Here is a 15,337-nt window from a genome sequence, read left to right on the forward strand (position 1 = left end):
ACGGGCTTGGTTGCCATGAGGCATGCGAAATCTTCCTGGACCAGGGATTGAACCTGTGTCTCCTGTTTTGGCAGGTGGATTCTTATCCACTGCACCACCAGGGAAATCCCCTTTGCCCATTTTTTAAATTGGGTTATTTGCCATTTTATTGTTGAGTTGTAAGCATCCTTTATCTAACATGGATTGTTGTTGCTGTTGTTCAGTCACTAAGTCATGTCCAACTCTTTGTGACCCCGTGGACTGCAGCCCGCCAGGCTCCTCTGCCCTCCACTATCTCCCTGAGTTTGCTCAAATTTATTGAACAAATGAATTCATTGTTCATTGAGTTGGTGATGCTATCTAACCATCTCATCCTCTGCCGCCCTCTTTTCCTTCTATCTTCAATCTTTCCCAGAATCAGGGTCTTTTCCAGTGAGTCGACTCTTCCCATTAGGTGGCCAAATTATTGAAGCTTCAGCTTCAGCATCAGTCCCTCCAATGAATATTCAGGGTTGATTTCCTTTAGGATTGACTGATTTGATCTCCTTACAGTCCAAGGGACTCTCAAGAGTCTTCTCCAGCACTATAGTTGGAAAGCATAATTCTTCAGCACCTAGCCTTCTTTATGGTCCAACTCTCACATTTATACATGACTACTGGAAAAACCATAGCTCTGACTGTATGGACCTTTGTCAGCAAAGTGATGTCTCTGCTTTGTAATATGCTCTCTAGGTTTGTCATAGCTTTTCTTCCAGGGAGCAAGCGTCTTTTAACTTCATGGCTGCAGTCACTGTCTGCAGTGATTTTGAAGCCCAAGAAAATAAAATCTGCCACTGCTTCCACATTTCCCCTTTTTATTTGCCATGAAGTGATAGGATTGGATGCCATGATGTGAGTTTTTGGAATGTTGAGTTTCAAGCCAGCTTTTTCACATACTAGACCTTATCAGATGCATAATTTGAAAACAGTTTCTCCCATTCTGTCTTCATTTATTTTTAATGTATCAAAGAAAACATCAGAAGTGAAGAGGAGGGGTGTGGAGATGGGCTGTGCATTGCTGCCCAGCCTCTTGCCCGGGAGCCCTGGGGCCTGCCTCTTGCCGAGCTGCAGGCTGAGCCAGCCCAGCCCTCCTCCTCCACTGTTCCTCACCGGCCCCAGGTCCCCATCTGGGAATAATGCTTCTCGTTGGCCCCCCTGCAAATGCAAGATTCAAAAGGGCACGTAAAGAAGCCCCTGCAAGCGTGGCTTCCCACGGCTTCCGCCCCTGCAGGCCTGCCAGCTGCCTGGCCCTCCAGGAGAGGCACCTGAGGATGGGGCGGCCCTGGGGAGGCGGGGCTCTGCTCCTGTCTGCTTGAGGAGTCTCCCAACCACATCTGAGCATTCCACAAGTGCCGGGGCCATGCACTGTGCCTGCCTTAAGGCGCCCAAGGACAGAGAATAGAGATGTGCCAACTGAGAACGACATGCCACTATGGCTCATCCAAGAGAAAGCCATGAGGGGGAGGGAGAGCCTCTTCTTTAATCCAGTTAAACTCAGCCTCAGTTTCCCCTTTTGACAAGCGGGACCAGTAGTAACTGCATCACAGTGTTGTAACTGAGGACCAAATATCAGTAAAAACCTCTAAAATGCTAGTTAGGATCACTTTAAGCTTGCCTGGGGGTCTGGACATTGTTCTGTGGGTGGGGGGAGGGCAGAGGGTCTGGAGGGCTTAAGGAGAAAGAAGCTGCTTCCATCAGATCCTCATCAGAAAGCCCCCCAAAGTGTGTCCTCAGACCCGGGGGGGGGGGTGCACCCACTCCCTTGTCTCTGGGGCAGGGGAGTTAGAGCCCAGAGCCGCAGCATCCGGGAAAGCGCGAGCCCCGTTTTATAAACCGAGGCCAGAGTCAGGATTGGCAGGGCTTGGCGCCGTTGGCAGAGTAGGCTACAGTTGGCTGGTTTGGGGATTTTGTATCTGTTGTGCTCACACGCTCGGAAGGGACATATGTCTGCTAGTGGGCCGCGTCTTGGAGCCAGTGAATAGTCCTCCCAGGGGAGGGCCCATGGCTAGGGCGGGGAATGCTGCCGCGGGCGAATCCCGCCCCTGCTCAGGCCCCGCCCCCGGCGCGCGGGTCCCGCCCACCTCCACGCCCCCTGCTGCTTCGCCCCGCCCCCGGCGCGCCGCCTCGCCCCCCCCCCGCGGCCCCGCCCCTCACCCCTCCCCCACAGCCTCGCCCCCCCGCGGCCCCGCCCCTCACCCTCACCCCTCCCCCACAGCCCCGCCCCCCGCGGCCCCTCCCGCGCCCCGGCCACATTCCTCCGGCCCGGCCTAGCGCTGCGCCTGGCGGGCGGCGGCGGGGCGGGCTCTGCCGGCCTGGGGCTCGGACCTGGGGCCGGGAGCGGCGGGGACCTGCGGGCGCTGGGCCGGGCGACCCAAGCTGGTCGCGTGGCGGGCAGGCCGGGCGCGGGCGGTCGGGTGTCGGCCCGGGTCCCGCGCGCCCGGCCCCGCCAGCTCCCGCCGCGGCCGCCATGTGGTGCCTGCACTGCAACTCGGAGCGGACGCAGTCCCTGCTGGAGCTGGAGCTTGACAGCGGGTGAGGACCGGGCCGGGAGGGTGCGAGCGGGCGTGCGGGGCCCGGGACCGCGGGGCGGTGTGAGCTCGCGCGCCCCCGTGACTATCGGACGGGAGCCCGCGCGGGCGAGTGCCGTGAGGGACCGCTGGGAGTGGGTGTCCGGCGCTGCCCGGGGAAGCGCGGCCAGCGGGGGTCTGTGCCGCGCCTGGCTGCAGGCCTGTTGCTGCCGGACCGGGGCCTGTGTCGGGAGGACCCGGGGGGAGAGCGCGCGGGGCTGCGCAGGTGCGCTGGGGCGCTCTGGCCGGGCACCTGGGCGTGCGCCGGGGCGGCTGGAGCCCGGAGGTGGGGTTCTGCGTGGCCGTGACTGAGCCACGGGGTTGGGGGTTTCTGTCGACGTGTGTCTGGTGTGGTCAGCGATGGAGTCAGAGGGGATGAGTGTGTGTCCCAGAGACCATCCCTGATCTGCTCCGGGGGCCTGTGGGTGGGTGGCTGGCTGAGCATCTGCGGGCCTGTGTTTACGGAGAGAGGGGGAGAGTGTGTGTGTGTGCTGGGAATATTGATTTCTTCGCTCTGCCCGCCAGCACAGCTGCCCCCGAGCTGTCTGCAGGCCCCTCGAGGAGCAGGGCTGGGGGGCAGAGGGGATTTGTTGACAAACGGACCTGGCTTGTGTCAGGCCTCCTGGGAGGGGGGACCCACCTGCAGCCGTCTGATCTCTGAGTTCAGAAATTCTGCAGCTCGTGTCTGGCAGTTGCACTGAGAATGCACATATGTCCCTCTCCGCCCCCTGCGCCCCCCCACCAGTCCCTGGGCTGGAGGCTGTACGTGGGGTTGTGGGGGTGCGGTTCCCAAGGACCCATCGCTCCTTGCGTCTGGGGCGGAGGCCGGGCCGGCTGCAGCTGCAGGGCCAGCTGTCTGGAGTCGGTGGCAGCAGTCTGAGAAGCGGGGGGAGGTCCATGATATTCACATCCTACACGTGCCGCTGCCGCACACAGCTGTCTGCCCCGCACTCGTATGCATCGCTCTCCTTGCCTGTCCCATGTCCCCGTATCGCCGGGCAGCGCGCTGGGGGTGTGCCTCCTGTGGTCAGCATCACAGTTCCGCGGTTTGCTGAGTGCCGGCCGCGTACAGGCCCTGCTCTGGGTCATTGAGCACAGCCCGGAGCCACTGTCCTTGTGGGAGCACAGGCCAGGGGACACAGCCATGAGCACAGCTCAGAGTCATTGTCCTGAGGGGTCTGCCTGTCCACAAGGACTTGTCCAGCCTCTCCCTTCCTGCTGGGATGCAACGCCACCTCTCCTGCATGTCTCCTGGTCCCGTCCCTTCTTACTGGCAGGCCCTCCGCGCAGCCAGTCTGAATCTTCCAGCTGCAGGGAGGCCCGCTGGGGCCCATTTGCGGTCAGAGCTGGTGACAAGCAGCTGCTCGTAGGCCTCTGCTCAGGCCCAGAGCACAGCGCCTCCTTGGGCCTCTGAGCAGGTGGGGCCCATTTGCTGCTGAATGCCTGGGAGGAGGGCGGGAGAGGGTCAGCTCTGCCCTGGCCTGGGGAGGCTTAGCCAGCTTGCCCCCGACCCAGAGTCCTTTCCGGTGGCCCAGAGGGGACCCAGCAGGCTCCAGAGGCCTCGGGACACCCCCAGTGTGTAACAGGTCCAAGACCACCCATCCTGGAATGGCCGTGACCACCTCCGGCCAGCAGCACGCTGGGAACCTGTCCTGGGCACTCTGTGCTCTAAGCCTCTCCTGCCCTCCCTTTCTACATGGACACAGTGAGGCAGGGGGCCAGGGTCCTGACCAGAGTCTTCCAGGGCGAGCCCAGAGTAAACCCACGTGTTCTGATGGCGGCCTGCGCAGCGTCCCTGCCCGCCCTGCCACTGTTCTCAGGCCTTTACTCAGGGAAGTCGGACTGTGAGCTGGTTGTGCTAATATTTACACAGCTTTGGTTCAGAAACATGGACAGGCTGCCGGCTGCACAGTCAGACAGTGTGAGGCTGGACAAATAGGTCTTTCTCGAGGAGTTTGGACTGGGCCCCGAGAGCTCCGGGTGCATGTGTGTGCGGTGTTACCTGGCTGGGCTCTGTGGAACGTGGGATTGCGGTTTGCCGGGCGAATCCGTGAGTCCAGGGCAGCTCAGGGCATTAGGAAAGAGGGGCTCAGAGAGGCAAACAGACTTGATTGCAAACCCCAGCTCAGCTCTGTGAAGTCATGCAAGTTTCCATACCCCGTGAGCCTCAGTTTCCCCGGCTGTGACAGGAGATGGTGCCGCTGCTTCACGGAGGGGCCCGAGGCCCTCCCAGCGGGTCTGGGAGCCCTCGCCCGGCTGGCCACCCTGGCCTCTGTCACCGGCTCAGCACCCAGCTCTTCCCACCACCCAGGACCTGCGGGATTTTCTTCCTTCCTCTTTTGTAAATTTCCTCTGCATTGTGATGACATGTGGAAAATCCACCTGGTAATAAGCCCAGAGGCAACACAGGGGTCACGGACTTGGAGGTGGCCCGGGTCCCCTGGACTGTGTTTGTGTGTCTGTCCAGGGGCTGTTGAGTGGGGTTGGTCACTGGTCCTCAAAAGCAAACGGTAACGAGTTTAAAGGTCGTTACGGCTCTTGAAGAATTAATTGGTCTGGCCTTAGAGTATCTGGCTGTTCACACTGCCTGAGGGGAAGCTGGCGGTGATCGTGGGGGAGGATGTGGCCTGGTGCCTTCCGTCTGCTGTGGCTGCACCTGCGTTGAGCATGTGCCCCCCAAGCCCGGGGCCAAAGCTCGTGCACGGCACCGACCACGTGCCGGTGGACACACACGCTCCCAGGCCCCCGGGGGCTTGTTCTCTGGAGAGACGTGTGCAGCCTCGGGGCGGCCACGTCACACTTCCTGTGTCCCTTTATTCACTCACCAAACTGTTACCGAGAGCTGCCTCTGCCAGGCCCCGGGCTCGGCGTAGGGGAACAGATGACTGGTGTGAAGCCGTGCGGCCCAGCGCCCAGGCCTCCAGGTTTCACAGAACCTGACTCTTCCCAGCCGCGTGGCTTTCAGCGTGTCATCTCCCCTGTCTGAGCCTTGCCTTCTCACCTGTGACGTGGGCCCGGATGCCTCGTGGGGCTTGTGCTGCTCGGCCTGCTGGCAGCCTTCCGCCCCATCACCGCATGCTCCCCTCTGCTCGCTATCTTGCTGGTGTCTGGGCTGAAGGCTGGTTTCTGGAGTCTGCAATGGGGGCTGAACCACTTAGTTGCTCTCTTTGTTGTCGCTCAGGCGCATCTGACTCTTTGCCATCCCATGGACTGCAGCACGCCAGGCTTCCCTGTCCTTCACTGCCTCCCGGAGTTTGCTCAAATTCACGTCCTTTGAGTCAGTGATGCTATCTAACTATCTCATCCCCTGTCGCCCGCTTCTCCTCCTGCTTTCCATCTTTCCTAGCATCAGGGTCTTTTCCAGTGAGTCGGCTCTTCTCATCAGGTGGCTGAAGTATTGGAGCTTCAGCATCAGTCTTTCCAATGAATATTCAGGGTTGATTTCCTTTAGGATTGACTGGTTTGATCTTGTTGCAATCCAAGGGACTCTTGAGAGTCTTTTCCAGCACCACAGTTTGAAAGTGTCAGTTCTTTGGTGCTCATCCTAATGGTCCAGCTCTCACATCCGTACATGACAACTGGAGAAAACCACAGCTCTGACTAGATGGACCTTTGTGGGCAAAGTGATGTCTCTGCTTTTTAATACACTGTCTAGGTTGGTCATAGCTTTTCTTCCAAGGAGCAAGCGTCTTTTAATTTCATGGCTGCAGTCACCATCTGCAGTGATTTTGGAGCCCAAGGAAATAAACTGTGTCGCTGCTCCCACTTCTGCCCTTCTGTTTGCCGTGAAGTGAGGGCTCTAATAGCTTTTAACGCCTTCTTCGCACTTGGCTGGAGCCTCTCTGCTCCTTGATGGAAAGGACTGTTCTTTCCATTTTATTTCCTTGGTTTGCAGCTTCCTGACATGGAGATAGTTCATTGTGAACTTCAGGCCCAGGTGTGGAGCCACAGCCGGGGTCCCCTCCCTCCGTGTATAGATGGGGAAGCTATGACGGCCTTGTTTTTTCCTCTTTGTTCCAAGGTTGTTGTAATAATAATAAAAACAACAGCAACAGTTGCTGTTTGGCGAACTCAGAGAAGGACTTAGTTCTCAAAGCAGTTTTTGACAAAGAGCGTCTTCTGTGCCTCTTTTTCAGTTGGGGGAGGGTTACGTGACTTGCCCAGGTCACCAGCAAGTCCAGCAGCTGAGATGTGGTCTCTGCCTGCCTGACCCCGAGGTCTGCGCTCTTCACAGCCAGGCTGTGCTTTCTCTGGGACTCAGTAATCTTCAGCAAAACAAGTCACATCGCAAATGGAACCTTTCGTGTGTTCCCGGCAGCACAGAACAGGAGTCTAGTAGCCTCTGCTATGGGGATTCCCAAGGCATTCCCGAACGTGCCAGCTGGCTGGCAGGCAGATAACAAACTCTGTCTGTCCTCCTGGTGTCTTGCCGGACACCGCAGACCCCAGACACTCCGGCTGGATGCCAGCCAGACAAGGCCCTTGCTCCCTATGACTTGCCGCTCTCTGCGGGTAGCACGCTTGCCCCAGGCCAGTCTCGGTGTGGCGTGGGGTCTCGGGGACAAAAGCTGCCTGTCCCCCGACGTGCCGAGGGATCAGTGTAAACACAGCCGGCCTCCGGGTGGTGAGGAAGCCCAGGGCCACAGCCTTCGACGTCACTGGGGGACACACGTGTGTGTGGGCTGCTGAGTTCCATCCCGTGGGAGGAGACAAGGGCCAGTAAGAAAACCGGAAACTTTGAAAAAAGCCTCAGCGGGGAGCCTCCTGGTTCGGGTTCCCCGGAACGGCCCGTGGTCCAGGCAGCGTGGGTGTCTGTCTGCATGCCAAAGTGAGCACTTCCTCCCTGTGCCTGGCCCTGTCTCTGGCTGGGAGGCCTGGTGGTGTGAGAACTGGATGCATTTCTCCGAGGGAAACCTTGAAAATAGTGCCTTATCGTATCATAGTAAGAGCTCAGTCGTGTGAGCTACGGCCGCGGTCAGGGCCTTTCTTGACCCTGACTATTTCAGAGAAGGGGGCCTCCCCGGGAGCCCGGGTGTCGCGTCACATCCCCTTTCTGGGCCTGGGCGTCCCCCTCTGTGGGTGAAGAGCCGTGGGACACAGGGTCATTTGTTGAGGGAGGGGGCTGGGGCCAGCAGCTAGGAGGCGGATACTGTAGACTCTGTGTGATCGGGGGCACGTTCCTTAGCCTTGCTGTGCCTCAGTTCCCCCATTTGTAAAAGGTGGGTGCCGGGAGGCGCTCCTTAGATGAGTTAGTCTGCACAGAGTGGTGGACAGTCGCCTCTGGGTCTCTGCAGAGCCCGGGGCTCCAGGATGCTGTTCCCAGCTGGGAATGGGTGGCCCCTCCTTTTGGCTGCGGGCCGACCCGGGGCTGCTCCTGCTGTGCAGCGGCATTGACTGGGGGCCCTGAGGGCAGCCTGGGTGAGGAGGGCCCGGTTGTGGGCTGTGGCGTGTGCGTTCGCCCTCCGGCTCGCAGCTGAGGGCTGCCCCTCCCACACAGGCTAGACCGTGTTGTGTCCAGGGCCTCAGCAGAGCTAGGTGACGTCGGCCATGGGACGGGGAAGCGGCCCCTTGAGGCTGGGCAAAGCCCCACCGGTGCCCAGGACTTGCAGTCAGGAAGGGCACCCTCACCTGGCTCTGGTGGGTCTGGAATTAACAGAGGTTTGAGCCACGCTTTAAACCAGCTACAGGATACAAAGGACAGTGTCTGACATTCGGGTCTTTGAACCTTGCACACCCCTGGCCTCTCTGACCCTCTAAGAGCCTTGTGAAGTGGCTGGTATTGGTCCCATTTCACAGACGAGGTGACTGAGGTGAGGAAAATGAAAATCACGTAGTCAGGCTTTGCACTGTATAGGTCTGGTCTTCTGGTTAGAGTGTATCTTCCTCTCTCTGTGATGTGGTTGGGGGAGACAGGGCTTGAGCTCTTTACAGTGGGGAGAGGGGAGACACAGGAAGGGGGTGTGGGCGAGGAGCAGGACCCGCCACCCAGGGCTCGGACACCGGCCCAGCCACTGCACGGGGACGCGCAGAGAGCCCACTCTGTGGACACGGCGCCCTCGAAGCTCTGGCCAGAGTGGCCTTGTGTCTCAAAAGCGTGTTTGCCGCGCCATGAGGTCACCTGGGGGTGAGACGTGTCCTCTGGATCCCCGGGGCCGTAGGAGTGGGGGTGCTGGGGGTGCTGGGCCGGTAGCCTGTGATCAGGAAAGGCCACCCACTTCCGGGTTCTTATTACCTGGTCTGACTTCCCCATGTAGGCCCTGGTCAGGCCCAGGGGGAAATGCGTCCAGTTCTCACACCACCACGCCTCCCAGCCAGAGACAGGGCCAGGCACAGGGAGGAAGTGACTGGGAAGTGCTTTCCCCCTGTGCTGTGTGCCCGCCCGGGGCAGGCTCAGCCGTGCAGACCCAGGCTCTGTGTTCCCTCTGGCCCTCAACTTTCTCAGAGTCATAAATTAAATGTGCTGGGTTTGTTACTTTTTTTTTCTCCCTCAGTAAAAATGGCCAAATGGCCCAGGAAGTTAGGCCTCAATGTGGACAGCAGATTCCTAGCACTGTTTTAAACTCTTCACCATGGAAACCCCCCAAGCGTATGCAAAGGGCGTCATGGCCCCCAGGGGCGCTTTTGCTTCCTTGCCCCAGGATTAGGCAGATCCCAGACGCTGTGCGGATGTGAGGATGTTAACTCGAGGGGCTGTCGTGTGGTCGGCCTCGTCTCTGGAGGCGGAGCTATGTTCCCCGGGCGGGTCCCTCCAGTGGCCCAGCCTGGGGACCCAGAGCCCGGCTGGCATCCCCGCCTTGGGGCCCGAGTGACGCCCACCCCGCAGGGCAGAGCTGGCCCTCCGGTCAGGCCTCAGACAGGACCGGGGCTCTCTGCTCCCCATCCCTGCGGGGCCCTGCCTGCTGACCCGAGGCCCCCTGCGCCCCTGTCTCCCCCCAGATACATGGACCCCTCCTCTCGCCCGGCCCCTGGGCGGCCTGACCCATGGCCTCCAAGCACCTTCTGTCTGGCGTGGGAGACCAGGCTCCCCCGGGTGCTGCCTGGGCGGCCTTTGTGCGTTCTGTCCATCTGTCTTGCAGCTCCTGCCCTAGCACCTGAGTCCGTCCCCCTCCCCACCTGCTCACCCCAGAGGTGGGGGTCAGCCCGGACCCCCCTACACACATACACACGACCCCCTTCCCTGAGTCCATCCCTCTCCCCACACTCCCACCCCAGAGGCAGCGGTCAGCCCGGACCCCACCACACACACGATCCAGCCAGAGAGCTGCCCGGTCAGCGCCCCCCTCCCCTCCGCAGGTCGTGGGTCCCATGCTCCGACGCCTGTCTCTGAGCAGAGGCTTGCGAGGGCCTCTGGGTGTTGCCGTGTGGCCCTCAGGGCGGCCTTGTGAACTGCACGACACCCCCATCTCATGGCTGAGGAGCTGAGGCACAGAGGGGCCTACCTGCCTGCCTCAGGGCACGGAGCTCCTGCCTGCCGGGCGCCAGACGGGCGGGGCTCTGTGCTGCTGTGGGAGGTCGAGGGGCAGCGTCCTGACCCCCCAGGCCCTCGCTGGGGGGGGGGCTGCATATGGGGAGCCCTGGGAGGCAGGGGGGAGGCAGTCAGGGTCAGACAAGGCAGGCGGGCCCCTCCCCCGTCGCCCCAGGAAGAGACAGTGGAGGCGGGGCGTCAAGCGCCATGACCGGGGGGCGTGTTCGGTCAGCTCCCCTCTCCCCCGCTAAGTTACATCCCCTCAGTGCCTCAGTTTCTCCATCAAGTAAACGGGCAGGCGAGAGGGCCCCTGCCTCGGGCGGGTGTCACCTCCAGCTCTGAGTGCGCGCTCTTGCTGACTGCCGGCCCCCAGGGGATGATGACAGGGTGTCCGCGCAGTCCCGCCCCGGGGAGTGTCGGAGGGGAGGCAGGTGTACGGGAACCCTGAGTGTCGTGCTCCCCTGTGCCGAGTTTCCAAGCCTGCCCTCCAGGGTGACAGACATGTGCCTCCCAGGGTCAGTGGGGTCCTGAGGCCTCTTGCTGGCAATGCCCCCTCCACTGTGGGCACCCAGCCTCCCAGGAGGGCCGTGGACACCTCCAGAGGCCACGACACGTGGGGGACAGGGCCCTGTGGGGGCGGGTGTGGGTGCCAGCCCCCAGGAGTCGCGACCGTGACAAAGATTTTAAGTTGGCAAGGACCTGGAGGATTTGTGGGTTTACAGGACTTTGTGGTGGTGGGGGGCTGGTAAGGCAGCTTGGGGGCCCCGTCTGGCTGGGCCGACAGTGTCCCGGGCCCCGAGCGGGCCCCGCGCCTGGTTCCGGCCGACAGGGTGGGCCGCCTGTGTGACGGGGCTGCTTTCCACCCGCCCGCTCTCCCGAAGCCCATCTCCCCAGCCGGTGCCTCCTCCCTGCCCTGTTGGGCGTCCCTGGGGCCCGGCCCGGCCCTGTCTGCCGGAGCCTGCCACAGAGAGCTGCTTTATTTAAGTCCCTTTTGCGCGTATGGAAATAACTAGAGGCCTCTGTATTTAATTTGGCTCAGCCGGGAGGATTTTTGGCCGTGCGTGTATGTGTGTGTGTATTTGGAAAAATCTTTCCAAGTGTGCCCTGGCGTCGGAAGCTCGAGTCCTCCTGATGCAAAGAGTCAGAACCAACAAGGGCTGCCCTGGCTTCGCCAGGGGGCAAGGGTCTTGGCAGAGAGCGGGCGGGAAGCAGTGGCCGGTGAGACACATGGACAGGGAGGGGTGATGCCATCTGCACCCGAGACGCAGCGAGGGGAGCGGAGGTCCCAGCGCTCAGGTGAGCCGAGGGCAGGCTGAAAGGACGGGGCTCTGTGCGTGACCCCGGGGGTCCTGGCTCCCCACACGTACCAAGGCTGGTCCTGGCCTGGACATCATGTGTCCCACGTCTCTTTCTGGCCTCGACAGACCCTTACAGGCCGTCCGCCGAGCCCTCATCTCCCGTGTGCAGAGCCGAAACAGCGCCGCGCTCACCTGGGCGCTTGCAGTCAGCACAGCGGGTCCTCATGCGGTCCCCACGTGCCTGCTAGGTCATTGGTGGCAGGACTGATGTCCGTTGCTTCAAGGAGGCCGTGGAGGCCCAGAGCAGGGAGGCCACCTGCCCGGGGTCGCTCAGCCCAGCAGTGGGGCGGCTGGAGCTTGACCCCGTCCGGCCTTCCCCCGAGCCCGGGCCCCACGCTCCATGCGGCACTTCCTGAGCTTCAGAGCAGCATTCCCCACATGGAGGGGTGCAGGGGGCTGTCCTGGGTGGGCACACCCCAGGGTGTCGCCTGGGCGTCCGGGGTCAGATGGATGCTTTTAGGACTTCCCTCATAGCTCAGTCGGTAAAGAATCTGCCTGCAAGGCAAGAGACCTGGGTTCGATTCCTGGATCTGGAAGATCCCCTGGAGAAGGGAATGGCAACCCACTCAGGATCCTTGCCTGGAGAATCCCACAGACAGAGGAGCCTGGCGGGCTACAGTCCATAGGGTCGCAAGAGTAGGACACGAGTGAGTGACTAAACCACCACTGTCCCCATGAAACGGAGGAGGGAGCACGTCTGGTGAGTCGAAGCTCAGTGGCCACGACGACCACGGCATTGTGGTCATCATCCGTGTGATGGTACCACGTCAGGGGGACCCTCAAATTCCAGCTGTTGGAGGGCGCGGCAGGGTGGAAGGCAGGGCCACACAGAGCCGTGGGAGTTCCGGGGCCCTGCCCCGGGGACTTGGTGTCCTAAGTCAGGCTCCCTGAGGGTGGCCGGCCCCTGGCTGCAGACCTGACTTCTGCTCTGAGTCGGTCGCGAGTGCTGGTCCTCGGCAAGCCCGTGAAACGGATGCGACCGGCAGGAAGGTGGCGTAAGGCCCGGAGCCCGTGGGTGTGGTCGGGCCTCAGGGAGCGGTGGGACTGTGACCAGCAGAGAGGGAGCCCCTGTGGGCGTGGCCATCCCCATGAGGGAATGTGCACCCACAGGGCCTGATCCTCGGGGGCCCATCTGGAGCTCTGTGCTGAGACCCTGTGAGCCCCCTCATGGGGAGCCCCGTCCCCCCGAGAGCTCTGCCTTCTCATCAGCCCATGAGGAGACGCCGGGTGGGCGCCAGGCCTCTGGGGCCGACGCCAGGGTCCCAGATGGCTGGGCCCCACCCTTGCTTCGGTCCCGGCCCAGATGGCACTGGGGAGGATAAAGGGCTTTCTCAGAGCCTGTCTCCGCACTTGGCCACGGGGCTGGCGTCAGAGGCCCGGTTCTCCCGGGATGCAGGCCTGGCCCCTGGCCTGCTGCTCAGCCCCCCGGCGTGTGGGGTGAGAGCGCCAGGCCGATCGGGGCCCCCGGGACCAATGGTGACGCCGTGTGCACAGCGCCGCGCCAGCGGAGGCCCTGGCCAGGCTCGACGGCAGGCCGTGTGCACCAGCTCCCCCCCAGAGCCCTGGGGCTCCCCCGCCAGCTGGCATCTGGCCCGCCTGAACGCGCACGTTTGCTGCCTTGGAGGGAGTCGGCTCCCACCTCCTGGCCGGGCCCCAGTTGGTGCCCGCCCCCGGGCCTCCCAGGGCTGGGCAGGGTGGGCCCCAGGGAGCCGCGCCAGGGTGTCCCCGCAGAGGCTTTGTGACTCGAGGCCTGGAGAGCAGTGTTCTGGGTGCAGAACATGCATCTGTCCCTCCGAGAAACATGCCAGGCCCTCAGCTGTTTGGGGTGGCGAGCGCAGACGCGGGCCAGAGCAGCAGACCGTCGAGGCCCTGCCTGCCGGCTGGGACCCAGGGAGCCTGTCTGCCCGCAGGGCCCTGTGCCCCTGCTTGCTGTGAACAGGCAGGGAGGGAGCCTGGCTGTGGGCAAGGGCAGTGAGGTGACCCGGGTGCCGCGCCAGGGGTGGGGGTGCCGCCCAAGGATCCTAGAGGTCGGGTGTTCGGGGTCCCAGGCCCTGCCCTGAGAGGGAGGGTGGGAGTGTCCCGGGCCAGCTCCGGACCCCACTCGCCTGTGGGCCTCATCCTTAGCGTTTCAGCATGCACTGAGTGGACAGACGGGTCCATCGAGCCCCTGGTCACGGGCAGCATCGCTCGTGTAGCATCGCCGTTCACTCGTGCAGCGAGGGCTCTCTGAGCTCGCTGAGCCCTGTCCCCAGCCCCGGGGTCCTGAGCAGGGGGCGTGCACCCTTCCCCCGCCACTGGAGGCGGAGATGCGGCAGAGCAGGCCTTCAGGCTCCCAGCCCACAGTGCAGAGCAGGGGGCGGCGGTGGAGGCGCGGGGAGACGGCGCGGTAGCCGCAGGACCCCCTTCCCTGTCCCTCCTGCCAGAGTGACCCTCACGCCCCATGTTGGCCACGCTCCGGGCCCCGGGCCCCGCCTTGCGTGTCCTGACTGTGGCCTCTCGGGGCTGACCTCTGACCCTCCGGCTGTCCGGGCTATTTTGATGGGAGTGACTCAACGCGAGCCACAGGGAGGTCCGGCCTGGCTCTAGCAGGCGGGCAGACAGACCTTCTTTATGTTCTGAGCGAGGCCTCTGCCAGAGACGCTGGAGCCGCCCCCTCCCGGGGGCCGGAAGGGTGACTTGGAAGCAGGCTGGCAGGCCGGGACAAGGGCCTGGAGGCCCAGCGGACGCGTGTCCCTCCCCTCTGGCCGTGCACTGGAGAGAACAGGCCTGTCTGAGGAAGGGCGCGGCCCCGGCCCCCTGGAAGGGTTCCCGGCCGTCTGCAGGACTCCTCGCCCTGGCGCCCTGTCCCCTGATCCATGCCCCGCGGTGGCAAAGCTGAGGCTCAGGCAGGGGGCCAGACCCCCCACGCAGTCTCTCACCGGCTCACGTTGGGACTCTGTGGGGTGGTGACTGCCCTACGGGCCCCTGGGACCCGGGGCAGCACCCCACGCCCCATGGTGCGGGCATCCCAACATTGCACTTCTCGCGGTAGGCTTGCGGCCCGTCTCGCCAGCAGCAGCTGACAAACGGGGAGATGCTGGCTGCTACTGCAGGGAGGGGGCTCTAAAAATAGCCTCCCACTCAGCAGAGTCCATTGTTCTAAGTCCTGTATTTTTATACGTGTACAAAAGCCACTCCTGGAGGCCTCTGTGCCCGTAATTAGTGCTGGTGCTGAAGCCCAGGAGGCGGAGCAGGGCTGGACCTCGTCCCCAGCAGGACAGACCTCGGGGCAGCGGCCGCAGTCCTTGCCCCAGAGCGGATGGGGCAGTCAGGCCAGCGAGCTGTGCCCACGTGGCATGGAGGGCAGTGGCTGGAGGGCAGTGGCTAGACGGCTGCGGGGGAGCCCCTCCGCTTCCCGCTGCCCCACCCTCAGCCCCGCCCTCCTCCCCCGACCCCACCAGCCAGCGTTCCCCTCCCACCAGCACCCCCATTCTTGGCCTTCCCAGCTACTCAGTGGCCTCTGCCCCTCCCAGACCCAGGGTGTCTTCCAGGACCCGGGCACAGGCCTCGGCTTCTCCCTGCTCCGGCCTGTCACTGGCCTGCGGCCCAGCTGCTTTCCCCTCCCCCATCACAGCCGGCACAGGCCTCTTGTCACCGAGAGTTGCTGAGGGTCGCTGCAAGGAAGGATGGAGGTGCCTTTCCAGAACACCACTGCTGTCCCCCCTGACCACCGCCCCAGCTGAACCCGGGACCCTTCCCTGGCCTTGACCCGGTGCTGGGGTCCAGCACCCCTTCCTCATCGAGCCTTTTGGGGTCCCAAACTCTAGGGTTCCTGCAGCCCCAGGCATGGCCCACCGGCCTTGTGCCCACGGTGGACCCCACCTCCGCTGCTCAGCCTCAAGAAATGGGGCTCCTGAGCAGAGAAGAGCCCTCCATCACCACCCAGGGTC

The 15,337-nt window shown here is 62.7% G+C and overlaps 1 protein-coding gene across 8 annotated transcripts in view; it reads left to right on the top strand.

Moving 5' to 3' along the window:
• IQSEC1 (IQ motif and Sec7 domain ArfGEF 1) overlaps positions 1-15,337 on the top strand; it is a 99,063-nt gene that overhangs the window by 42,940 nt on the left and 40,786 nt on the right. For 4 of the 8 annotated variants that reach the window (XM_055557242.1, XM_055557243.1, XM_055557240.1 and 1 more), the window contains exon 1: positions 2,276-2,550. The exons of the other annotated variants lie outside the window; for them this stretch is intronic. In XM_055557242.1, the coding sequence (XP_055413217.1) occupies positions 2,486-2,550 (65 nt within the window). In that variant the 5' untranslated portion in view covers positions 2,276-2,485. Of the gene's footprint in view, positions 1-2,275; positions 2,551-15,337 lie in introns of those variants that run through there. 8 annotated transcript variants of the gene reach the window in all.

The sequence above is a fragment of the Bubalus kerabau genome, chromosome 20, assembly GCF_029407905.1.
Source record: "Bubalus kerabau isolate K-KA32 ecotype Philippines breed swamp buffalo chromosome 20, PCC_UOA_SB_1v2, whole genome shotgun sequence".
NCBI classification, from domain to species: Eukaryota; Metazoa; Chordata; class Mammalia; order Artiodactyla; family Bovidae; genus Bubalus; species Bubalus kerabau.